General features: G+C 38.7%; 1 protein-coding gene across 8 annotated transcripts in view; it reads right to left on the bottom strand.

The window, feature by feature from the left end:
* Bicd1 (BICD cargo adaptor 1) overlaps nucleotides 1-27779 on the bottom strand; it is a 209470-nt gene that overhangs the window by 29491 nt on the left and 152200 nt on the right. For 3 of the 8 annotated variants that reach the window (XM_074083090.1, XM_074083095.1, XM_074083091.1), the window contains exons 4-7: nucleotides 23954-24379; nucleotides 11248-12342; nucleotides 6709-6860; nucleotides 3419-3626 (exon numbers count right to left, since the gene is read on the bottom strand). In XM_074083090.1, the coding sequence (XP_073939191.1) occupies nucleotides 3419-3626; nucleotides 6709-6860; nucleotides 11248-12342; nucleotides 23954-24379 (1881 nt within the window). Of the gene's footprint in view, nucleotides 1-475; nucleotides 720-2152; nucleotides 2347-3308; nucleotides 3627-6708; nucleotides 6861-11247; nucleotides 12343-23953; nucleotides 24380-27779 lie in introns of those variants that run through there. The other 5 variants (XM_074083088.1, XM_074083087.1, XM_074083089.1 and 2 more) reach the window with 5 other exon arrangements.

The raw sequence follows: 27779 nt of genomic DNA, 5'->3' as shown, positions 1-27779 counted from the left end.
ATAGCTCCAAGCTTGTATAATATAGTAGTTATTTCTTTTTTTTTTTCTTGGTGGCACTGGGGCTTGAACTCACGGCCTCACATATACTAGGCAGGCGCTGTACCGTTTGAGCCACCCCACCAGAAAGAGTTAGAATGGGACACTGGGGGATATGTTTTTTGGGGCAGTTACACTGGTATACCCTTTTAGACAGCAACATCAAAGTGTAGCAACGTGACCTCACTCATGAGGAAAAGGCTGAACAGATGAGAAGTTGTCTGGGCCACATCCTAGTATGTAACAAATAATGGAAAGCTACTGATTAATGTAATAATAACATCTGAAGTAAAGTTTAAAATACAGTAAACACAAAATAAAAATGACTACGTAGGGACATGGAAAAGCGTATGATACAATATCAATTAATGACATCACAATGTAACGCTAATGAGGTAACACATATTCAGGTATACAAGGACCAAGCAGTCATACAAAGGTGATAGCTATTAATGTTTATTAGTTTTAATCTTATTGATATGCCAATAAGATTAAATACAATAAATTTAAATACAATAAAAGTTATTTATTAATGATGCCATTTATCTTCTAAATTCTAGTAGACAGTGCTACTAAATCCAATTGGAGTCTTAAAAAGAAAACATTTTTTGTGGGTTTTATCCAAGTTAGGTCTCTTAAATCTTTGGTGGTTACAGAATACTTCAGGTGCCTTCCACAGGGGTCTAAAACAATAGGAAATGAGTTATGAAAGTAGAAATACCCAGGGAGTAATGACTTTTGTGTGTGAGTGTACATTTTGGCTATTGTCATTCCAACTCCTTGTCATTACTGACTTCCTCATTCTTAGAACATTAAGCATGTGTTATAAATTATTACACCATATTTAATCCCAATCAGTAAAATGATTATGTGAGTCAGATATAAGCCAATGTTTCCAAAACAGAATTAAGGTAAAATTGAAGTTAAGGTGGTAGGAAGTAAAATTGAAACAAATTAAAAAAATGAACTCAAGGGCTACAACAGAGGTCAGAAGATGACAAAATGCACACAGCAGGCTGGGTGATAGTAGGGAGTGATGGAGTCTATAGCAACGTGCAAAGCTTGCCCAACACAGCATCAACTACCCACAAGCTCCAAGAGGTAGTTGACATGTATGAATGAATGCAGACACAGCCTCTGGGGCTGTGATGTCAGCATCTTTCAAAGAGGCCAGAAATACAGATGTTCAAGTGAAAGATCTGAGTTTGTAACTGTTGACAACTAATTTGAATTAGTTTTCATTTTTTATACACTGTATAGACAAGTAATAGCTGCTCTTAGGCTTATTTTGTTTCATGGGCATCCTGTCTGCCACCTTTGCCTTATAACATAACATGGAGAGATTTCACAAAAGAATGGTTCTCATCTACATTTTATTTCCAATAAAACACATTTTTTTTTCATTTAGGCCTCTTCATAGTAGGAAAGAAAAGAAGGAAGGAAGGAAAGAAAGGACAAAAGAGAGAGAGGATAGGAGGAAAGGGATGGAGGAAGGGAAAGAGGGAGGGAGAAAGGAAGAGGAGGGAAGGAAAGATGAAAAACAGTGATGCTAAGGTAAGCCGTGAGTATGTTGGGAGCCACGAGTCCATCCCAAGGCCCATAAGAACAATATACTAAGACCTAAGCGTTCCTGAGGAGCGACACTACGGAGGAGCTCACTTATTTTCTGAATAATGACTGAGGAGACATTCTGAGTCACTACAAAAGGAAATTAGCTTGTTAAAAATATGACTCCCTTTGCTGAAATTACAGTGAAAATGGTAAGAGTGAAACACAAAATCTGACCAAGATGGAATTGCCATGAGCTCCCAAACTGCAAATAGGATTCAGGACTGTCCTGCATTGAACCTGTTGCTCACTTCTCTTCCCTTACCCCACTCCTTCCAACTCTCATCTTCCCTCTTTGGCTGCCGGAAGGAGGCCCCTGGAGATTTGTAAGGAATGGTGTCTGGCTGTGGTCCAGGAGGAAGCAGGAGGCTAAGTGTAAAGGAGCTTTTTCTTTAGTGGTAAGAATCCTCGCCATCAGAGAGTGCCTCAGTGGACAGCTGGAAGGAAGGGTAGAGGCGTCTACTCAACTACCATTTGCATTACATGCACCCAAGGAAAAAATGTTTACCTGGTGGAGCCACGGTTAACCTTTTTTCCTTGCTGAGCCGGTGCCCTTGGATGAATTCACTCATGGAAGGGGGGCCCTTCAGAAGAAATGATTCTGTGGAGGTGGGATCAGGGGGGACTCTTAATAAATTCTGTAGGTAGGAAGCCCCTGAAGTCCTGGGACGGCTCTGATCACAAAGGGAAGGTGAAAATTGTCTTGCAGGAGATCCAAGAAAAATACATATAGGAAACAAAAAAGTTTTACTTTAATTACCTTTCAACGCCTCACCAGTGACAACATTATTTATATTGGCATTTAATTTTTTAAATATATAAAATCAAGATTTTTGCTAATTTTTTAGTTTCCACATCAGGACACAAGCCTTTTGGAAAACTGTTTTGGATACTGGAAAAGAGATTTATTACAGTTAGTCAGGTTGAACCGCAAATAGAAAAATATATATATTATTTGATTCTTAACTGAAAGCTCCTAAAATGAACAATTTTAACCATATTAACTGAAAAGACAAGGTAACTTGAAAGCCAGAACTTGGGAAAAGGGTCACAAAATCAAGCCACTAAAAACCGTACAAGCGGTTTCTCTGAGCAATATTCACATGCTAAATGAAAAAGCACAAAACTTGCTTTTAAGAAAGGCTATACATATATTCCATTCCATTTTACCTAAATACAGACATGCCCTTTCAAGCAGTCATCAGTTTCGGACAAGTGGACAAAAATTCTCTGAAGAGAATTCTGGCCCCCATCAAAGAGAAGCTGGTAAATAGCACCATTTGCAGAGAACAATGACTTTCAAAACTGCAGCCTGTGTGGAACAGCTTCATTCTTGTATCAGCCTTTATCTACCAATTTTAAGTTGGAGGCAAGGGAGAGGCATACTTGTGTGTACAGAGAGCAGCAAAAATATTAACAGACAATTGATTATCATATGGTTAATCACGAGGTGGTGATGGGGTGGCAGAAAGGAATACGTGAGCACAATTTTCGTAAGATTCTGATCTGGAAAGACCAACATTAATTAGCAAGGCCCAGTTATACCAGCTTCCATTTATCTTTTCCTTCCCCTTCTCCATCCTCTACTACAAGAGCACAGTAATTTTTGCAGTTAACTAAAATCTGGCCACTGCACCATACTATGAAAATCGCTGCATGCATACCTTTTCCTCTGAGTGCCACTGCTGACCCGAATGGTGGGTGCCTGTGGGCCCTGACTATGCAGGAGGTAAGTGTCTATGGTAGGCACGGTGACTGACGCCTCCCCACTTACTTTAGGGCTGCCGATCTTGCTCTTTCCAAGTTTGCCTTTGCTGCGTCGGGACTGCTCATGGTCAAACTCTAAGTCCTCCAGCCGCTGGGTCAGGGCGAGTTTTTGCTGGATAGCCATTCGTAACAAAGTGTTCAGAGTCTTCTTCTCGTCCTCTGCAGCTGCTAACTGTCTCTGCATCTCATCCAGCTGTGTGACGTATTCATCACATCTGGAACCCAAACAGAAAAGTGATCATGAGGAAATCAAACTGGAACTTAAGTTGAAAAGTATAGGAAAAAAAAAAAAACCATGGCAGATAACTTATTACAGTACATTGTTCTGACTACTCTACTTTATTACTAGTTATTGTTGTTAATCTCTTACTGGGCCTGATTTATAAATAAACTCTATCAAAGGTATGTATATATAGGAAAAACACTCTATATAGGGTTTGTCACTGTGGGTGGCTTTAGGCAGCCGCTGGGGTTTTAGAACACATCCCTTACAGATAAAGGGGACCTCTATAATGAATTTGGCTGAAATTGAGATATTTCAAACATTGATTTCCTAAGAAGAATGGAAATGACCTGTAGCAGTAGAAAATCAGAAAGAGTAGCACATACTCAAGACTGCTTTACTGGAATGGTATGAACAATGGTGGTTCATCCATGCAGTGGAGGACCTTCCTAGAGCAAAAATAAGCCCGGGGGACGAGTTTCCGTGGGGGCTCTCTTACGGCAGTGATGTATAGTCTCGCATAATCTCCGCAGTAGCTTCCTTAGGTTTTTACAATGGCTCTTTCTCTCCTATAACATTTTGTTAGCTGGAGAAGTGGCTCAAGTGGTTTAGAGTGCCTGCCTAGCAAGCATAAGGCCCTGAGTTCAAACCCTAGTGCTGCCAAAACAAACAAAAAACAGAGCCTTTATAACATTGAGTTCTTTGAAGGAATTTCACAAGGCTTCTACAGGCAATACCTGGAAGAATAATATTAATAAAATATTTCCTTCTTTATCTGCATTTATAGGTTTTAGGTTAGTACAGATTGTAGCTGACACTGTTTCAATATGGTAGATTTGTTTGAATTAGAATGCAGTGATTTCTCAACTGGATGACAAAGCAGCATGTTGCCAAAGATAACCAAGACTATGGAGTTTGATATAGACACAGCAGGTTGTCAGGCATCTTCACCCAAGATAAACTCAATGATCCGCCTCCCCACAAGAGGTAAAACCTGAGCCCATTGCCTACATTCACAAGGAAGAAGTGGATGGGAGAAAAGTCACTCTGAGTTTTTACAGTTTACCCACTAAGATATTAATAATAGGTAGACATGGTGGCTCACACCTGCAATCCCAGCTACTTGGGAGACAGAGATCAGGAGAATGGTGGTTCAAGGCCAGCCTGGGCAAAAAGTTATCGAGACTCTCATCTCAGCCAATAGAGCTGGGAGTGGTGGTGGGCATGCCTGTCACTCTAGCCACAGAAGAAGTGTAAACAGGAGGATCATGGTCCAGGTTGGCTGGGACAGAGAACTGAAACCCTATTTAAAAAATAAAAATGAAAAAGGGCTCGGGTGTAGTTCAAGTGGTAGAGAGCCTGCCTACCAAATGCAAGGCCCTGAGTTCATACTCCAGTACCGAAACAACAACAAAAAAGATCTTAACAACAATTACTCCTTAAGTACCAGCAGAAACCTAATGACCTCCTGAAGTTATCCAAAATATGTTGTACTAAATTAGCACAAGCCTGGGGAGTTTTAAAGAAAAAACAGCCTCTGTGGTGAAAGAATATGAAATCTCCATTTTCTTTGACCTTGAATGTCAAGAAAGCATAGTGGGGCTATGTGGATGGTGAGAAAAAGTAGAGCTTGGTAAAATGCAAAGTGAATTTCAGATCCTCATTAGCTAGATAACAATATTTTAAAATACAGATTCAGGCAGTTACTGTACCTGAAAAGAACAAACGTCTGTAAAAATAGACCATTTGGGGGTAATAATTCATACATAAGCCAGATTAAGAGTTTAAGTATCCCTATAAAATCTTTTATTTCTTTCTCAAAGAAGAAATTCATGTTCTCTTGATTCTGAGTGTCACCATGACTTCTTTCATCAAAGAGGGGGACACTGTGGCCCCTCCATTCTCTACCCTGCCCCCACCCGGTTGGAGGTATTCATCTTCTACTCCTCAAATGCCCCCATGCATTTGTGCTCTGAAACCCGATGCCAGTTCCTTCTGTTCCTTGGTGCCCTTGCCATCCATCCTCTTGGGTACTCACCACCCATCCCCAAGATCCAATAACACATGACCTTCAGCCTTTCTCTCCAAACACCAAGGAAGCTGGGGACTCATATAAAGCCCTGGACCTGTTCGTACATTTACATCAGCTATATGTAAATTATTTCCTGAATCTGCACATAAAACCAAAGTTAGGTTTGGTGAATGATGTACCAAACTGACATATCATACAAGATACATAATGGGCGAGGGGGAGGGAGGACTAGAGATGCTGCTGTGACAGTGAAAGAGGTTATCTCTGGATTATGAAACTGTCAAGTCAGTACACGCTAAGTGTCTTTTCTGTGCCAGGGATGGAACCCAGGGCCTTGCACACGTTAGGCAGGCACTCTGCCACTGAGCTACAAACCCTCAGTCTAAGACATTCTAATGATAACTTCAAGTTTAAGAACACAGTGCTGTGTTCTCAAAATAAAACTACTGTGGAAAAAAATTGGTGAGAGACATAAGTACATTTTAGAAATGATATAATTTAATTCATAGTATGTTAATATCTATTTTATTGTAAGCACTTTTATGTGCTTTAGTCACAGAAATATATTACAGTGGTGATAATACAATATTTAGCTATTTTAGGAAGTGCTGTTTTTCCCTTACTGGAAATCTTTTTTTTTTTTTTTTGGTGGTACTGGGGATCAAACCCAGGGCCTCACACATACTACACAGAGCTATACCCAGCCCCCTTTTTTAAAAACCTAATTCTTGGGCTGGGGTGTAGGTCAGTGGAAGAACATCTGCTTAGTATTCGTGAGGCCCTGGGGGACTGAACCCCAGAAAAATGTGCACACACACACACACACATCTAATTATTTTGGGGACATGAGCTCTAGAAAAAAAGAAAAAAAACTATTGTATTAATTCAAAAAATTATTTTTATATAGTGGAACTGCTTGATCCACAGTGCCCAGTAGAGGGCTCTGGAAACGAGCAACTAGAATCTCCTAGGCTTTCTCCATACTTTCCCAGCCTGGACCACAGGTGCACCACAGTCAGTTTTAGGAAGCAACACTGGTTACCTTGTGGCAAACATGGCTCTCAGGGAGGAGAAGGTGGCGGCGTCTTCTTTCAAAGCCTTCAGTTCATTCCTGAGTTTTGTCATCGTTTCCGTCACCATTGCCTTTTCATTTTCATACTTATTCTTCAGATTAGCTAGGGCCACCTCAGCTGTCTGAAGCAGAAAAGTCACAGTGCTTATCACTTCATGCCATGACAGGAATATCTGTCACATACATTTCTTCCTGCTGCTTCTACTCGTGCCTTTCACAAATGGAAAGCAAAGTTGTTTAGATTTTACAGAAGTATATACATACAAGTTGGACATAGGGAAGGTTTTCTTTAAAGTTAGACTGTGTTGTGAATTGTCAATGTGTTATATTGCCCTGGAAGGCTGTGAGGCAGTCAGCATAGGGAGGGAAGGGAATGCCAGCAGTTCTTACAAGTACTTCATGCAGAATGTTGTGAAAGTGAAGGATCTTCAGATATGGTGGGAGCCAAAATGGAACTTTATACAGGAAGGATTTTATTAAGAAGTTGGTAAAGAGGCACAGCTTCCTAATGAAATATGTTAGAAAGCGAGTATTTTTATGTCTCCTGTGCTGTGTTCTGTATTCTGAAATACAGAATAAAAGACAGGCTGGGCATGGTGGTGCATACCTGTAATCCCAGAACTCGGAGTCTGAGGCAAGGTGATCATAGGATCGAATCCACTCTAGGCTACATCACAAGACCCTGTCTCAAACCAAATCAAACCAAAACAAAAGGAAACCCCAAAAGAATAAAAGATAAAGGCCACTGTAATTTATAACATGAATATATGATAAACTATGAACTCATGTTACTATATGTTTAAGGGAAAGAACTGACAAAGAACCAAGCATTTTCTAAGTCTTTTGAATACAACTTATCAAAACAATGAATTATGGTCAAATTTAATTCTTCATAATCTCTTAAAAATGCAGAGACTCCAAAATATTGAGTAAGCAAAATATGTTTGAATTTGGAATTGGGGCATATCTGAAGTTCCTGGAATGAAATGTATTTCAGCTCGAGAGCTAGCCTGGCACAGAAGGAACTACAAAACACACTGACTGAATCAATGCACAGAATGACTATCCAGGGACCGTTTGATGCACAGCACATGGCAGGCATATTGAAGTCAAGCAGGAAACAGTATTTTTATAAACTGTAAACTACAGCTTTTCAGAGTTTGTAAAAATATCCAGTACTATTGAAAAAAATGGCTAATGGGATTTTCCAGAAAGACTTCAGTTGTTTCTAGTATACCTTTCTGTGCTCAAAACAGATAGCTTCAACTTCCGCATGCAAAGTGCCCACTTCTGTAGAGATAAAGGATTCCTTTTTAGTTAAACACATGTTAGGATGGGACAGGGTGCTAATGTTTTGATTCTAAAGTAGTCTCCTCCTAGTTTTGACTGAATTTAAATTCAGATTAAAACAAGCACTCATAAAACATTTTTATGTGTTCTGCACCATTAATAATTAATACCCTGTGGAATCTTCAGAAATATACATTCAGAAAATCATCAAGAATGTGTAAATTGACATGGGAAAAATGTCAGTTGTTGAGATTTTTTTAAAGTTTAGATGAATATTCACTTGGAACAGATAATTAAGTTTAAGTTGTGAAAATGTAGACGTAGCAAGCTTGTAAGCACATGGATGGTGTCTAAGGGGAGGAGTGAGAGGAGATGATAGACAGCCAGATCTGAAACAAAAGTACAAATCATTCATTATTTGGGAGAGAAGTTGACAACATCTCATCTTTAGGTTTTTTTTTTTCTTTTCCGGTGGAATGAGAAATAGAACCTAGGGCCTCGCACATGCTAGGCAAGTGCTTTACCACTAAGCTACATTCCCAGCCTAACAACTCATCTTTGTAGACTTGTTTGTCCATAGACTGGGCAAAGCTTTTTCAGAATTAAGGAATTTTAAGTATGTAAAACCCATAAGTAGATTTGTTGACACCAGCACTTACCACATTCTCCATGAACTCCAAAGTTGACCTAAATGACAAAGCCTCATTCCCAGCTACAGAGACCTTCATGAGCTTTCCGAATCTAACGTCCTATTAACCTCACACTTGTCCCTCTCTACCTGCTCTTCTGTCTGGAATGAACCCTCCTCCCTTGGAAAAATGACTTCTTATCCTTTAAGACAAACTTAACTGTAATTGCTCCTATGAAATCTTCTCTAGCTCCACTAGGAAACATTAGCCTCTCTCTGCAGTGGTTCCATTACTTAGATTATCGCATGTTTACATCAAGCTGTAACCATTTGTCTTCATTGAGTCCTCACATCAGCACAGCCAAGTATACAGATGGTGGTTCATAAATGCTTATTCCATCAGAAGAATTTTCACCTCAGTCTTAAGAATCACCATTCCACAATATGTACATATAACTGATGTAATCTGTTGATACTTGAAGTTATTAATGGCACCGTAGCAGTAAGTCCACGTCATTTAAATGCATATAAAATGCAATTAGAAATGTGTTGTCATATAATTTTCTGAGCCCATACTGGCTGTGTCTCTAAAGTGCTGCAAGTACTATGAAAATATACATTCATCTAGGAATGCTTTGTTCTCTGAATTCTGTGACACTGTTTATACCATTCTAAATATGTCCCATCCTGTAAGAAGTCACAGGCATGTGTTGAATTCATAGTAGATTAGTAAGCACTTATTTTTGTATTCTTACTTACTACCACCCATGAACTATGCAATCAATGAATGCTTATTCACAAATTAGTCTTGTCTGAAAAAGCACTGTTATGTTTTTCAGTTAAACATCTTGACATTTTTTAAAAAGATTTAAGTTTCTAGTTTGTTAATACTCATCCTTCAGGAAAAAGTCAGAGAAGTTACCTGAATATCTTGACCAAGCATAACCCAAAATGTATGTCCTTCATAATGATTAAGTGAGCCTTATGTAATGTGATATTGGTTATTTATTTATGACCACGTTAAGTCATTGGGTCTCTAGACTGTAGCAGAATTATAGTGAAAAATTCATTCTGATCTCAAAGTGAAGTTAGGTCCTCACAATTTCTTTATTTACTCTTAACATTTTCTTTTCTCTCTCTCTCTTTTTAAATTAAAACTGCTTTATTTGTAAGATTTTTTTTTGTGGTGCTGGGGTTTAAACTCAGGGCCTACACCTTGAGTCACTCCACTAGCACTTTTCTGTGATGAGTTTCTTCGAGATAGGGTCTTGTGAACTATTTTCCTGGTCTGGCTTTGAACCATGATCCTCCTGATCTCTGCCTCCTGAGTAGCTAGGCATGAGCTACCTGCACCCAGCTTATTTGTAAGATTTAAAAAAATAAAATAAAATAAAGTCACTCATTACCATTGTTATTCCAAAAATATTTCATGAAATTTTAACAGTTCTGTAATATGGACTGCCTTCTCTCTCCAGAGAGCACTAGTTCCCCTGCCCTGCTGTTCACAGACATTTGCAAGAAGAGATTTGCTGCCTTGTTGCTTCTCTTCGTCAGCACCAATTTATTCAGCACTCTCTCCAGTGTCATTGGAGGCTACCTTTTCAGATAAACTAGATGGTAGTGTTTTCCTGCCCAAGCTTCAGAGCACTCCCACACAGGTAAAACTCAAGGGTGGAAAACAAATCCAGTTACCAAGGAATTAGTCAGGTAGGTTCACATTGTAGCATCATTCTACTTATTCCAAAAGGACATGATCTAGTTAGGAAAAACTCTCTGTTGTTTCAGCTCTGACCCAATTGACATCCAACTGAACCTAGGTTTCAGATAGGTGGTCATCAACAGAGCTAAAATTGGTCAGTCTCTTCCTTCTCCCTCTCTTTCGCTCTCTCTCAATTCCAAGCTATTTTATTTATTAGTAGAAAAATATGCCTGGCTCTGTTTATATTGTTCTGTTCACCACATCTGTCTTGTCCTTCATTCCTAAGTCCCTGATTTGATCATTTCTCTAGCATTCTTGTTTCTCTAGGTCTGCGAGGAAGGACAAAACACCTCTAATCTCTCTTTCTGCACCCCTGCAAATTAAGTCTTGAACTTGGACCAACACAAAAAGCTGGGTGAAGGGCTGGTGGAGTAGCTCAAGTGGTAAAGCATCTGCCTAGCAAGCATGAGACCCTGAGTTCAAATCCCAGTACCTGGGAAAGAGGGGAGAAGAAAGCTGAGTGTAGTGGCACGCACCTGTCATCCCAGCTATGCAGAAAGCATGAATAGGGGGACTGCAGGCCAGGCCAGCCTGGGCATAAATGCAAGACTCTATCTGAAAAAATAACTGAAGCAAAAAAGGTCGGCAGAGTGGTTCAAGTGGTAGAGTGCCTGCCTGGCAAGTGCAAGGCCCTGACTTCAAACCCCAGTACTGTGAAATATGTAATACTTCCATATTACATTTGGAATATGATGTGGAATCAGTATGGGCTTTTTTTTTTTTTAATTTCACTGACCAGAAATCTAAACTCTTATTTTGATGATAGTGGAAACTCAATAAATACAATTAGGGAATAAACTGGTGAAAAAACCTTGAACTAGCATGCTGTTACCTGTTTGTTGGCTTTCAACACGGCCCTCAGTGTGGCGATCTGCTCCCGTTTGGTGCTCAGTAGGGACTTCAGCTTGAGGATCTCTTCCATTAAGGCTTCCTTGTCCTTATCGATCATGGGGGCTAACTCCCGGGCCGCTGCCCTTTGCCGAGACAGCTGCAAGGACCTGTCTACTGCTTTCTGCAGGTGCTTGATTTGGTCCCGGATTATGGCGTTGAGGTTGTAGATATTCATGGGCTCTTTGCGGATATCACTTGTATCCAACACTGGAGATGATGGTGGGGCAGTAATAACGGGAGAGATTGTGGGGGTCTTAGTTGGACTTGGTTCTTTGCTGGCCTCTGTGTTTTCTTTTGAAACTGGTTCAGCTGAGGTCCTTGGTTCTACTGGGGATGACACCCCCCGCCTGGCTAATCGCGGAGACAAAAGTCCCCTGGGATCATCGGGCCCTTTCAGACTGCCACTTCTGGTGACTCTGCTCTGCCTGTAGTAGTCCAGCATGACCCTGTTGGGAGTTTCATTATTACACAGACACACATGGTGGTAAAGCTGAGCTAGCTCCTCACTGAACGTCACCAGTTCATCCTGGGCCGTATTGAGGGTATTGTGACTTTCACTGGCTATGCTGGTCATCTTTTGCAATTCCTTCTCCATGTGAGCCATCTTCTCGCCACTTTCCTTGGTGGTTTTCTCTAGGCTCGTCACCTGCTCATCATACATTTGGATCTTACTCTCGTACTTGGCTTTCTCGTCTGTGTAGTTTTCTACAGATTTATTATACTTCTCCTTTAAGGCCTTGATTTCTGCTTTCAGATCTATTACCTCAGTTACTGCCACCCTGTATTTGCACTCGAGGATCTCTAAGCCATTGATGTCCACCTCATAGTCATGGGCCTCCTCCCCTGAGTCCTGGCCTTTCTCCCCATCCAGCTCCGCCTTGAGCTCCTTGCTGCTCTGCAGGCCCCTCATGGCGTTGACGTGCTCTGTGAGCCGATGAACACGCTCATGCTGCTCCGTCAGTGCCCCCTTGGTGTGCTCCAGCTGTGTCTGTGACTCCTGGAGATTGGCCAGGAGAATGGCCTTCTCCCGCTCTACCTGCAAAGGCAAAAGACAAGTCTCTGAATGACTTCCATGCAAATCCAAGGATGAAGTTAAGCCATTCACAGGCCAGCATGTGTAACTGCATCAGAGCCAATGTTCCCATTATATCGAATTAAATTGGAGTGTGCTTTCCTATATTCTGGTAAGTCAATCTAAAAGTACATAATTCATAATATGGTATTTGATGAAAGTCAAGTCATTTGAATTTTTCATAGGGGAAATGGAAGAATCTTCTAAATATTCTATTGCTGGCATTAAGAACAAACTCTGTAAAAATGGACTTCAGAAGTTGCTTGTTCTTTTCCTTTGAAAATTCAATGAATTTCCTCTGAAAGTCTAAACATTATTTAATTACTGTGTATAAAGCTGCTTCCAAAAAGACTTTCAATAGGAAAAGCCTTTAGATAAAAGAAAAATTGATCAAAACAAAATGTGCTGAATATATCCCAAGCTTGTTTTAGAGAAAAAAGTGTTACAATAAATGAGGTTATGTATTAGAATACTTTTTAATTTGGACATTGCCAGTTCATACTTAACAAAGTCTAAAAAGGATAATCTACCAGCTTCTTCAGAACGGCAGCTCCAGAAAACATTAAATATGTGTGTATGTTTCATGGGCTTTTCACACTCATATATTTCTGATTAATTGAATAAGGAGTGGTGCCCAAATTTACATCTATATGCATACACACACACACACACACACACACACACACACACACACATACATGCATATATTCTACTTCCCTCCTCTGGACAATTAAGGTGTATCTGACCAAAAAATGACTAAATTACTGATAATTTTATAAAACTCCCACATTATATTTTTACTTAGCTATTACGGCTTTGAGTACCTTAAATTGTATTGGGTTTCAAAGAGCAGGTGCTTGAACTATTTAAGATTCATTTGCTTTGATATACTAAGTGCAAAGCAGTTTAAAGCTGAAAATATGTTTTAAGTGTCCCTATTTTAATTTCCATTTGCACAGAACTTATCCAAGGTAGACTTGCTGAGTTAATTATAATCTTCCATAGTAACTAGAATAGCCACCTTATATCTTTTCCTTCTGTCTGGAGCAGGGATTTTAATTTTTCAGGGTGGGGCAGGTGGTTTTGTCAGAAAAAAACTGAAAGTGGCATTTGTAAAATGTTTAGTGTAAGTGTACTATAAATACTAATTATAACTGTTGTTATTATATTCCATAGAAATTATGATTCTTATTTATTCATTTTTTGGTCAGTACTGGGGTTTGAACTCAGGGCCTCATGTTTGCTAGGCAGGTGCTCTACCACTTGAGCCACTCTCTGTCAGCCCTGCTTTATGTTTTTTTTGTGGTAGTAGGACTTGAACTCAGGGCCTTTACCTGGAGCCACTCCACGAGCCCAACTTTTTGTGACAGAGTTTCACAAGATAAGGTCTCTGGAACTATTTGTCCAGGCTGGCTTCAAACTGTGATCCTCCTATCTCTGCCTCCTGAGCAGCTAGGATTACAGGCATGAGTCACCAATACTTGGTGGAAATTATTTTTAATTTCACTGAATAGTTACTTTTTAATATATACTTCTTTTGTGAAAGAAGAAAGAAAATATAATATAAATTCATATTAAGACTTGCTTTTATTTTGAGACGGCCTTGTTATATAATCCAGAGTAGCCTTGAACTCGTGGTCCTCCTGCCTCAGCCTCCTGAGTAATGGAGTAATGGAGTAATGGAGTAATGGAGTAATGGCACCAGCCACATTTTCTTTGGCCCTTCATCCAGTGATGAACACTCTGATTCTTTCCATATCTTGACTGTTCTAATAATGCTTTGGTGAACATGAGAATACAGGTGGTTTTTCAATGTACTGAATTCTATTTCTTTGGATTCATACCCCAAAGTAGGATTGCTAGACCAGATGATAATCCTATTTTTAGATTTTGGAGGAATTTCATAAAGTCTTTATTCCTGTCATCTGACTCAACCTGAACTTGAGTGATCAGTGTAGTTCTTATAACAGTATACGTACACTACAACTCTGGAATGCACAGCAAAGAACTCCATGAAAAAACAGTCAGCAGAGAACAAAGAAACACCAGGTGAGGAAATCGATCCATTGTAAAAGAAGAGTGTGTACTTTGCAGAGTGTAGTAAAAAGGAAACTCTCACATACACAGCCAGATACAAAAGTCAGCCAGCAGGATAAGGGCTCAAAACAACAGTGACCCTTCCCAACTCACTCTAGCACTCCAGTGTTCCTCTAGTACCCAAACCAGAGGAAGATATTCCATGAAAACTACAGACAAATATCTCTTAAGAATATAGAATAAAATCCTCAACAAAATATTTGCAGGATGAATTCTGTGACATAAAAAAGGGTTAGACAACATGATCTAATGGGATCTAGAGAGATTTATCCTAGGAATTCAATGTTGACTTAACATTCAAGAATCAATAAATATAATACACTATTAATAGAATAAAGGACTGAAATCACATGATCATCTCAATACAAGCAGAAAAAGCATTTGACAAAATTCAATACTCCTCCATGATAAAAATATAGCCAATAATCTAGGAATAAAAGGAAACGTCCTCAACCTGATAAAGACATCTATGAATCACCACAGGTAATGTTTTTTCAAATGGTGAAAGACCAAATGCCTTCCTTTTTAGTTCAGTAACAAGACAAGGATGATTGCTTCTGCCACTTTTATTCAATACTGTACTGAGAGCTGAGGGCTCAGTAGGCCCAGCATGTGTGAGGCTCTAGGTTCGATCCCAAGCCCTGTAAAAAAATTTTAAAAAGTAAATAAAATAAAAACAACATTGTATTGGAAGTTCTAGCCAAGAAAAGTAGGCAAGAAAATGAAACGAAAGGGGTACAGATTAGAAAGGAAAAAGTAAAATTATCTTTACTTACTGATGACACGATTTTGTATATAGAAATTCTTGAAGGATGCACTAGAAAACTACTAAGACAAGTACAGTAAGGCTGTAGGAAACAAGATTCATGTATAAGCATCCATTGCACATCTGTACACTAGCAACGAAAAACTGAAAGTGAAATATCACAGTTGCACTTTATACACTCTTAAAAAGATAAAAATATTTAGGAATAATTTTAACAAAAGAAGTGCAAAATGTATACTCTGGAAACTATAAAGCACTGTTGAAGAAGTTAAAGAAGACCTAAATAAAAGGATAAATATCCCCTGTTCATGGACCAAAAGGAAGATAACAATATTCCACAACTGAGCTACATGTTCAATGCCAACCCTGCGAAAATCTCAGCTGACTTCTTTGCAGAAACTGATAAATTGATCATGAAATTTATATGGAAATACAAGAATCCTGAACAGTCCAAATGAAATTCCATAAAGTTCTTAAAAAAGAACAAGTAAACTATGTTATTGAAAAATTTACTACAAAATGACAATAATCAAGACAGTGTAGTCTATCTAGATAAATGGGATAGAACTGAAAGTCCAGAAATAGACCCATATGTTTATAGTCAATTGATTTTGACAACTTTGTAAGAAAAGAAGTCTTTTCAGTGAATGATACCTGAATAAGTGAATACTCACATCTAAAATACTGATATTGAATTCCTACCTCCTATCATATATAAAAATTAAGTCAAGTGTATCACAGATTATTTGACCCATGTAAGAGATAAACTAGAAAACTCTTAGAAGAAAACCTACCTACTAAATCTTCATAACCTTAGATTAGACAGTGGCTTTGTATGACATCAAAAGCATGAACAAGGAGAATGACAACAAAGAAAAGTAAAGTAGATTCATTATGATTAAAAATTTTTGTGCATCACAGAACACCATCATGAAAGTAAAAACAGAATCCACAGAATGAGAGAAAATACTTGCAAACTATGTATCTGATAAGAAGTTTTTCTCAGAATAAACAACTCTTTTAACTCATAATGAAAAGATAAATAATGTAATCCAAAAAGTGGGCAAAGGACCTGAATAGATATTTTTCCAAAGAGGATATACACATGGCCAATGAGCACATGAATGTTCCAATCATTAGCCATCAAAGAAATGCAGGTCAAAACCATGAGACGTCACTTCACATCCATTCAGATGGCAATGATGAAAAGGGCAGATAATAACTAGCGTTGACAAGGATATGGAGGGCTGGTGGAGTGCCTGCCTAGCAAGTGTGAGGCCCTGAGTTCAAACCCCAGTGCCACTGAGAGAGAGAGAGAGAGAGAGAGAGAGAGAGAGAGAGAGAGAGAGAGAGAGACAAGGATGTGGAGAAACCAACCAAACCCATCATAGAAATGCTGGTGGGGTGTAAAATGACACCATTTTCCACTTTGGAAAATAGTCTGGCAGTTCCACACACACACACACACACACACACACACACACACGAGTGTATGAATGCTCACAGCAGCATTACACATAATAGCTCAAAAGTGGAAACAACTCAAATGTCCATCGACTGATAAATGGATAAATAAAATGTGGCGTATCTCCACCATGGAATATTATTTGGCAATAAAAGGAATGAAGTGCTAATACCTGTTATAACATGAATGAACCTTAAAAATGATATGCTAAGTGAAAGGAACCAGTAACAAAAGAACATATATTATATAATTCCACTACATGAAATGTCCATAACAGACAAATGTGTGGAGACAGTGGCACACAGCTTAGTGGCTGCTTAAGTTGGAGGTTTCTGGGAAAACGGGGAGTGACTGCTAATTATGTGTATTAAGTGTATGGTTAATTATGCTAATTCAGTGTACGGTTTCTTATTGGTGTGATTAAAGTGTTCTAGAATTGGCTATGGAGATAGTGTGCTCAACTCTGTGAACACAACAGAAACCTCTTTACGTGGATGAACTGCGTGGCTGTTCTGGGGAGGGACCCTCTTCTGGTGCTGTGACTACAGATTCTCTTTGCATGTTTACTGAAATGTAGTAGAAAAAGTAAGGCCTGAGTGAAGTGTGGTGGCTCACATCTGTAATCGTAGCTACTAAGCAGGTAGAGATCAGGAGGATTGCAGTTCAAGGTCAGGCTTGGCAAAAGTTTACGAGACCCCATCTCAACTAAGTAAATCTGGGCGTTGTGGTACACACCTGTCATCCCAGCAACATGGGAAGTGTAAATAGGAGGATCGTGGTCCAGGCCAGCCTGGCATAAGTGTGAGATCCTATTGGGAACAAAATACCTACAAGCAAAAAGGGCCAGGGGTATGGCTCAAGTGGTAGAGTGCCTGTCTAGCAACCACAAGGCCTTGAGCCTAAAGCCAAGGACTGCAAAAAAAAAAAAAAAAAAAAAAAAAGGAAAAAAGAAAGAAAAGGCTTGCGAGAAATGTGTTTGCTTATGGTTTATAAAGGTAATCTTTAACTACAAAGTTTACTTCAATCACTTAAGTTGACAGTTTTAAAAAGGGAAAGTGTTTGTGTCTTTAAGTTTTAAAAACCAGGAATCGACCCATTTTGTTTTCATGTCACCCCATAAATATTTCGTGTTTTTGTTAAGCAGAGGTAACATTTAACTGACCCTCTGTAACAACTCCTCTTACTGGATATTTTTACCTTGTTGAGCAAAGGGCATAACATGGTGTGCCTCAGCTCCCCTATGTTACAATGAGTTTAGTAATAATACCCTCTGCTCCACACAGTTATTAGCAATTAAGTAAATACACATAAATTGCTTGGAGCTCTTGAGACAAAATGCCATCACCACCTACCATCGTTATAGAAAAAATTTGAATTTTCTTTGATAGACCCAAATATAGTATGAATCTATGTCTTCCACATCCATAAGGCTGCAACAAAACATACTAATTTCTATTTTATAGAAACATGGTTTTCTCCACACTACATGTGAAATTATATATCTAGTGGAATTTAAAAAAAAAAGACAAAAAAACAGAAAGAGTGTTCTTCTGCTTAGACTCTGTGGTATGGATATAAAGTTAAACAGAGGTTGTTTATCAAAGACAGAAATGCCACTGCTGGCATTCAGGACTCCTTTAAATAGATGAAGTAATTTAGCTAGATTATCCAGGCATGATCTACTTATTTTCATGCTCATAAAACTAAGGTGCTTGACTATCACTGGAAAATGTCAATTATAATCTGTTTGAAATAGGGAGGTCTTGAGGGTACCAAAAAGCAAAACCAATTCATCCAACAATAACCTGAAAAATGACTCTTAGTGAATAAAGGAGAACATTAATGGAGCTGTTCACTACCAAGGCCCATTGCCCAGTCCATAGGGACTCTTAGGCAAATCAAATGGTTTTTCTTACTGTATTTTTTGTGCATGTGCTTCTTCTGTTTTATGTGAAAGCTAGCATGATTAAACTAAATTTTAAATATTCCTATAATTTATTTCAAAATCTAGGCAGACATAATTTAGTAAAATGTTCACCCCAATTTGCTTGGGAAAAAGCACCCACTAATTTAGATTACTATCACTTACCTTTTCCCACACTTTCTATGATTTTCCGATTGACTGATTAATATAAAATGGAAGTGGGGACCTTGATGGCACCTCAAAAGCTGGGGATGGTTTCCAGTGCAATGGTAGCTACACAGAGTTCTGGCTTATACAGTTTCATTTACATCCATTTGTTCTTCCCAGTTTTTTAAGGAGGCACAGCATCGTCACCAGGGATTCCAGGCTGCATACGATACATCTTTAGCAGGCAGTACTTGATTGTGGCCCATGTAGGTTTTTCTTTTTTCTGAGATGAGGGTTTCCTTTTGTGGTCCAGGTCTTAGGTCTGGGCTCACACAATCCTCATGGCTCAGTCCCGCCAGGAGCTGGGACAACAGGAGCACACCACTGCACCCAGCGAAATTTTTATATTTAGTGTCACCATTTTCCAGCAGATGGCAGTATAATATCTTGAAGAAGGAGACCAGGTGGGGTGTGTGTGTGTGTGTGTGTGTGTGTGTGTGTGTGCAGGGATTAGTGGTGTGTTAATTTATTGTTTCTCCTTTGTGAATGACCTCAGAGAAGGGAAGCAACTTGCCCAGCAATCCTGACACTCAAGGCAGAAAGAAACGTAATTTATGTACATAGATGGAGCCTTGTAAGATAAGAAAAGGTCAGCAGGGTGCAGCCAATTTATGCTATTTTCAAAGGGGTTCTTTTTATTGTAAACACACAAATGTCACAATGTACCCCTTGTACAACTATAATATGCTAACAATAAAAAGGGGTTCTTTTTAAAGAACTTAACTTTAATTGAGAAATAAAAATGGTATATATTTATCATGTGCAACATGATGTTTTGAAATGGATATATTGTGGAATGCCTAAATTAAGCTAATATGCATTACTTCACATACTTAACATTTTAAAAATCTGTTATCTTAGTGATTTTGAAGAAAACAATGCATTGTTGTTGACTGCAGTCATCATACTGCACAGTAGATTTCTTGAACCTCTTCCTCCTATTCATCAAAAGGGTTCTTAGTCATAAGGAAGAAAAACCTTAAAAATTGTATGTTGCATCGAGGCCTGTGCCCTGATATTGTCACCAACTGTCAACAGTAACTAAATGCAGACCTTGGATTTGGAGGCACACAACATTCATTCCGATAGTGTGTTAGACTCAAGCCAAAAGAAATCCTAGGACACAAGGGAACATGAGAATCCTAACTCTCACATCGCAATTATGCTGAGGCATACAGAATTGAGAAGTGCTTAACAGTACAGCAAGTGCTATACCTAGGACAGTCACAATCCAATCTCCAAAAAGCCTGAAATAAAGGTTATAGCATAGCTCAGTTGGTGCCAATATTCAGACAGCCCTAAACTCCTGCAAGCAGCAAAATTGCACCTGAGTGATAAGAGTGAGGCATTTTGTGGTCTTCATTTTTTTTTCTTAGTGTGAGTTCTCACATGTTTTACTACACTAAGTTTAATACTAACATTTAACATTTTACATTTGATATTAAATTTTAACATTACTGTTTTAATGTTAACATTGATTATTGGGTGTCATATCTGACCACATTGAGGATACCACAATATATATGGCACTACTGTGTATTACTTTCCTACCTTCCAAAAGTTTAACTTCAGAACACATCTGGCCCCTTGAATTTCAGATAGCCATACTTTAAAGGGACTTTTTGGACCCTCTTTAGAGGGTCCAAAAACAGTGGTACCGACATACCAATGTGTACTTCCTAAGTGCCTAAGAATTGTTGCTTATGGAATTAATGTACTATTTTCAAACTTCAACATCAAGGTCAATTACAATAAATTGGAGGCAATGTATCCTGTAATGTTTTTTATAATTTGTTTATTCATATAAATGAAACCTAAAGGGATGCATAGCTAAGGAAAACCTGTCAGATTATAAAGAAATAATTCATGAGAAGATATATTCAGCTATGCTTATACTCAACAATTTGAGTGAAATATATTCTTAGGGAAAAGCTAATATGCTTTTTAAAAAATGCTGAATATAAAATAATTGGTTACTCTGCCTTAAAAAAAATGGAAATTAGATTTGTTGATGTGAGGCTGAAAGCTGCCAAGCCCTTCCTGAGTTCAGCTGCTTTTCTCCTTTTCTTTTTTTTTTTTCAGAGTGCAGTTTATTGAGCGACTTAGTGACAAAAGTGTGGGTGTGGGTGCCCAAAAGACCTGGTGGATCCTTTCAATTTGCATCAGGACTAAAAATGACTTTATCCAAGCTGGAATGGGTACCTTGTTTGTCTAAGGTTAATCTTAAAGAGTCAGGCATATTCTTGGTGCAAGAGTCAACTTGTAAAGCTCGACATACCACACTCTAACAGTTTTGTCTGTTATAATATTCAGCTGGTTTTCACCACTAACTCTGAAATACAAGGCCCTGCCTCTGCCCCCTACACTGTCATGTTAATTAAGTGCTAATAAGGACTTAAAGGTACATAGCTTTCTAGCTTATGAGGGAGGGTTTATCCCACAACGTTTTTCTCACCCTGTTTTGCTACATGAATGTCTCCTTTCAGACCCTCTCACACTGTGAACTTAACTGTCATCTTTCTGTTTTGCTACCATCAGTGCCCATCAGTTCATGCTGAGATGATTGTTCTTGAGATGATAGTCAAAAATAACAGTTAATAATAATAGCAAGAATAACAATAGCTAAAGTGTTTCACAAATTAAAGGAACTATGGAGTTGAAATAATGGTAAGAGTGTAAGAGACATTCAAGTTGCTTTTGCTGAAAAGCACTTACTCTTTCCTTGAGCCCGCAGATTAACTGAAAACAGGAAAAACTTGGCATCTTTATCTCCATTTTGCTCTAAGCCATTCTCTTTACAGTCACTTTATAATCACCTTGGAATCCAGAAAGGACAAAACTGATAATATCTTTATGACAATAAACTGGAGCCACCTGGAGCTGCCACCCTCCCAGTGAGGACAATTATCCCAAGAATCCTCTCAAAGAGAAACCAGATTACTCATTCCAGGTGATAACTTCCAAAACTAGACCAGATTGCCTGCCTGACCAAGACTACCAGCCCCATCGGTCATGAGACCAACCAGACCACACCTATGACTGGACTGTTTAACTACACATGTTTTTGTCCCGTCCCCAGTTCTTTTGTCTACTTAAACCTATAGCTCATGTCTGTACTCTGAAGATGGCTGAGGATGAGCTGAGTGCTCACTCTGCCTCTTCCTACAGCATGTCCTGAGCCATGTAATAAACCTCCTTTCTCTGCCTTCCCCATGCCTCCTTGTTTGGTGTTTAGGGCGGGTGGCTGGACCTGGCATATGGAATCTCAGGAGTTTGGGCTGTGGGTTCAAGAGTTCCAATCATTGAGCATTTACTGTCACTGGGCTCAGTTCTTTAAATATATTAACTCGTAAACATTTGCTCTAATAAGAAAGATATTTCATGTTTCCATTTTATGGGAAAGAAAAATTCTGTACCTACAAGAATGAACTGGTAGCTGACCTTCAGCTCATTTGAAATTTATGGGAAGTTTTGGTCATCACACCAACTAAAGAGATGTAAGTGGCACTTAATATGTTGGGACCAGAGACACTTAGCTTCCTGTAAGCTGGAAGATGGCTTCTGACAAGGAGGAATTGGAACACCCCAAGTGCAAATGGTACTGTTAACCATCTGTGCTGAGAACGTACCTGTTTTGTTCACCACTCATTTTATTTAGTTGCTTATCTTTTTTAGACTTTTATGTTACCCAATTTGATTACATTTAGGGTTAAATGTGAGAACTGCTCTGAGCTTTCACCCAGAAGATGAACTAGTTGAAAATTGTTGTGCTGTCTTATACATTAAAGTCACTCTTCCTAATATCTTCTACAATACCACCAAAATAAAATGAAGAAAAAAAAGCCTCAATACTCTAACTTTTTATACATTAAGAAACATATTAATTATGTTAATTATATTTAATTTAGGGGCATCATTTTTATGGATGTATTTTTCTTGTAAAACTTTTCCCAGAAGAAATGTTTTCTATCAGCCTAGTTGTATTAGTGAAAACTGAGCAAAAAAAAGAGAAAAAGAGAAAAATATTACCCACATAGAACTGGACTTTGTGATAAGGTGAAAGTCTATATGAAATTAATTTCTTCCAAGGGTCATACCCTCTTATCTTGATTCAAATTAAATATTGCAAAAATAAATTTTCTTTTAGAAGCCATAAACTAATTTCATTTACTCTCTAGTCTCTTAATTATTTCTGCTAGTTTTATTTTTCAGTCATTATTTCTGTGAAGGCCGAAAATTAGAAACTCCATTTGCTATAAAAATAAGTGATTGCCAGAGTCTAAATAGGCTCTAATTACCAGCTACACATGATGAACCTTGGAGGGATAAGATTGAAATGGAAAATTAAGCCTCAAATTTAAGCACCTAATAGGCTTGTTAAACCAGATTCCTGGCTGGAAGAGCTACAAAAGCCCAGTAATTTGTAGAGCAAATAAGCCCCCAGGCAATGGTGATGCCGCTGGGTGGCACACAAGGTTTTAATTAGCTTTTGATTAAGGTATAGCAGGAAAACAAGGCTCTGTTTTTAAAAAGAAAGCCCTAGCACAGGAAGATAAGCTCAAGGCTTGAACTCTTCATAAGACGTGTGATTGGGAAATGCTAAAAATGTAAGGCTCAGCTCATGTTGGAATATCTAAAATCCTTTGGTTTCAGATATATTCCTGTTTTGTGTTTGTAATCATATGGTATTCTGGCTAATTTGTATATAGGAAGTCCTATAAATCTTTTAAGGCTTAAAGTATTCCTGGGAAAACACTATTAACCTAGATGCTATATACATATTTGCTTGTGATGGAAAACTGTGTTTTCTGTCTTTTTACTTCTGCATAAAGTTTTAAAATTCTTTTGTTAGTCAGAAATGCATCAAGGGTCTATCTTCTCTCCGTCCTAATTGGAAATAATTTCTAGCTTGATGAAATCCATTTCTTAATGTGATACAAATGAGAGGTTTCTTTTTAACATTCCTTCTAAAACACCATAGTTTTGGAATTTCTAGTTAAAGAAGCAATATTTAAAAACTTAATCTGGAACTAAAACATGAGAATCACAACTTCCACAACACGCTCCATGCAAGCTACAGGAAATTCATCCTTGCAGCCCTAAACAAAGCTCTTACCTGCATCAGCTGCTGCTTCAACTTCTGTATTTCTGAGATGTTCAGCTCACTGAACAAGTCAGAGACAGGGTGCAGGGACTCCCCTTTCCTCAAGGTGGGAGTCCGGTAGTCTCCATTCAGTTTCACCAGGGGCCCGTGGATATGCCCATTCATCTTGTCATCATTGTTGGGCTCGCTCCCGTCCTCGGCGAACTTGAGGCCATCCACTGAGATGCTGAGGTGGTTGTCGTTGAGGGTGATGTACTGGGATAGCTCCTTGCGCAGGTTGTTCTTCTGCTCCCTTTCATTTTTCAGTGTCTCCAGGGCTTCCTCCAGTTGGTGCTCGGCGATCTCTTTCAGTCGGATGGCGTCCTCCAGCTGGCTGTTCAGCAGGACTGTCTCCTCCTCAAAGCGCTTAATCTCATGCTTTAATCCTTCATATTCAACCTGAATTAGATAGGTCAGAGAAGATTCATAAAACTAAAATTTGGGTCTTACAAAACTGCCGTTAAACACTCTAGTGGATCTAATCATTTAAAGGAATTGTGACATTAGTTTACAAATTAAATTTTAAGAAGCACAGAATATACTCTATGGTAATAGAATGGTTTCCTTAGGAATTATATATGCACACACAGATATACATGTCAATAATATGTGTATAATTAGATTTTATAATAAAAAATATATGTAGTAACATAAATATATATAATATAAACAAACAAATTCTCAGCAGAGCTGAAAAGCTGTCTGCTGTACTAGGATTCCTTTTTTAGGATCCAGTAGTCAAAAGGGGACACTGTTTGCCTAACAAATCTGGAATTTTTGTAATTTATCGAATATTTATGATTCTAGAAAATATTTTATTATCACTATTATTTTATTTTATTTCATTATTAATGAAGAGTAATTTTTATATTCAGAGATAAAGCAAAAGGATTTCTGTGATCTGAGGATAGGTTCTAGAATTACCACTAAAGTAATACTCTTTTGAACTGTAATCAAATAAGAGCCTGCTCAAACAAGCTCTTGGTCATGAAACAACCTCAGGATAGGGGACTCTCTGAGCTGACTGCTCAGGACTTCATGGCACTTATCATATACTGCTTTTTTTCCCCCTTCTTTTGGCAGTTCTGGGGCTTGAACTCAGGGCCTTTCATTTGCTAGGCAGGGGCTCTACAACTTGAGTCACTCTGCCAGCTCTTATGCCACCTTTTAATAAACATGTATCTCCATGACTGCCTTGTATGTTGTCTGCTTAGAGAAAATGCTTTTTATTCACCTATGTGTCCTTCATAGTGCTTCAATATTCCTTAATAATGTTTAAAACAGAATTCTGCTCTTCAATAACCATTTGCTGAACAACTACTGTGAATGAAAAAATAAACTAGAAAGGTAACAAAGACATCATGCTATTAGATATCAGTATAAACTCTGTATTTAGTTTTACAATTATTTAGTATTTAATAGTTGGTAGTGAAGTTTTAAAAAAGATTTTACAACTTGAAGCATAGGGATCATAGACCATTACCACTTTCATATATTTCTGTCTCCCCCACCCCCACATAATCTCAGTGCAATCATTTACTTTGTAAAGGTTAAGATATACATTTAGTTGGAATGTAGGTTTGGCTGATGTTACAGAAATCTCAATAAGAATGCCTCAGTTAAGACAGAAGGATTTTCTATATCATGCAGCAGTGTGGACAGTCAAGGGCCAGCAGGGAGTCCCTCCTCCAAGAGGCCATCTAGGGGCCAGGCTCGGTCTGTTTTGTTGCACTGCCTGCTGCTCCAGTCCACATGATCTAAGGTGGCTTTTCCAACTTAGTCATGTTTCAAGTAGTGAAGGGCCACACTCTATCCCTTTAAGGACATCTCAAAGGTGCCCATATTGCTTTTCCTCATATATCATTGGCTAGTCCTAGTCAGGTGACACCTGACTGCAAAGGACGTGAAGAATGTAGTCTTTACTTTGGGCAGCCTTGTGAACTTCAAATTGGAAAATGCACTGGAGAAGGGAAAGCAGCACTCAGTGTTATGGAAGGTCACCAGAACACAGTGGTGCACAGACTGCAATGTGTAAAGCAAACATGATGTTTCTAAGAACACTGGTGACGTGTGAACAAGGAGAGTGCTATTCATCAAAGAATGTTCACCACGCTGCAGAGGTAATCAACTCTGTAAGGCATGTGAATAAAAGATGTTTTTAAGAATGACATTTGTGTATATGAATAAAGGGACTGTTATTTCAGTAAAGGAATGTGTTCACCACACTGGTGCATGGAATAAATATATCATGTATAAACACAGAAAAAAGATGTTTCTAAAATGAAAACGAGGTGACTGGAATTTCAACATGTCCATGATAGAATCATTCAACAGAGCCAATCAGGGAAATGTGTATCATTTATATGACAATTATAAAGTGCTAATCATTCCACCTTATCTTTAAAGAAGTATAAGAGAATATAACAAAGAAAACTAATAAATCTATCCATGGCATACAACAATAATTATCCTCCAAATGTATTCAAAAGGGAATTTCTGTGTTACCAATCAACTTCTTACTTAAGCTTGTGGGTACTTTCTGGAGAAAGTGTGTCACTGAGTGATTTAAACAACACAGGACAGCCATGCTGACCTGCAAATGGAATAGACTCTTCAAAATTCCAAGAAGTTGGTACTGACCCTGGGACACCCCATAACTTGGTAGCCCCTGGCTACAAGCCAAATTACTGTTTCCCTGCATTTGCGCTCAGTACTTTAGGGGGCACAGGGGAAGGCTCACGCTCCGCCCCCAACCCCGTCCTTCCCATTCATTCAGACACCATATGCTTTCACAGCGGGGATCACAAAATGGTGGCTCACAGGCCATCTAGCCTGTAGATGTCTTATGTTGGTCCTGCCAGATGTTATAAAAGCTATTGGTTGCCAATATTTAGAAACCCGATGACTTAATAGACATTTCTTAAATCTCTAACTTCCCTTCAGAAAAAAAAATTCAGGAATTCAGTCAGCAATGACTGTTTCTTCTACATCTTCTTCTTTCTTTTGAGCCTGTACTGGCGAGTGCTATTTATAAAACTCTGTGCTCATCTGATTCTGCTGCTCCTGCCCAGGGACTCCCTTCAGCCTTCCCTGCCTAGCAAACTGAAAGGACCCAACCACTTTTCCTGTACACTTGCTGACTAACTGCGTTTCAACCAGATTGGTATCTCAGCCCAGGAAATGCATTTTCCACTCTATCTCTGATAATGGAATGAAATTCATGCCCTGATTATACGGATCTCAGTTGTCAGCTAGCAGGTGAGAGAAACTGAGGATGAAGTAGAGAAACAGAGAGAAAACCATTCTTGAGATGATTTTGTGCTCTGCAGATGACAGGATTAAGGGAGCATGGGAATCAGAAAATCCTCACTCCACTGTGGAAGGAGAAGCAAGGGTTTCCCTCAGTGTGGTTATGGGAATGCTAGCTTGGAAACTGCTTGGGACACAGGATCTTTATCCTTGTGTCATGGTTTCTTCAGGGTCTGCTTGTATTGCTGTAAAATTATCTTCCTTCTCACCAACTTTTCTTCCTCTGGACAGAACAGGACACCTCTTGCTAACCTTGCCTGGTAGCTTACTATTGCAGATTTTAGATTAGTTTGCCTTACAGACCTTTTACTCTGTAATCTTTGTTAAAACTTGATAGCCTAGACCAGGGGTTGTCAGATATTGCTGTGTCTCTGTATCAAACCGAGACTACAAGCTATTTTTAGAGGCAAAGTTTTACTGGAATACAGGAGCACTAACTTGCTTAGGTACTGTTTATGGCTGCTTTACACCCTACAAGAGAACGGTGGGC

The sequence above is a fragment of the Castor canadensis genome, chromosome 8 (assembly GCF_047511655.1).
Source record: "Castor canadensis chromosome 8, mCasCan1.hap1v2, whole genome shotgun sequence".
Taxonomy (NCBI): domain Eukaryota; kingdom Metazoa; phylum Chordata; class Mammalia; order Rodentia; family Castoridae; genus Castor; species Castor canadensis.
The sequence above is the reverse complement of the archived record's forward strand: the minus strand, read 5'-3'. Positions and strand labels throughout refer to the sequence as shown.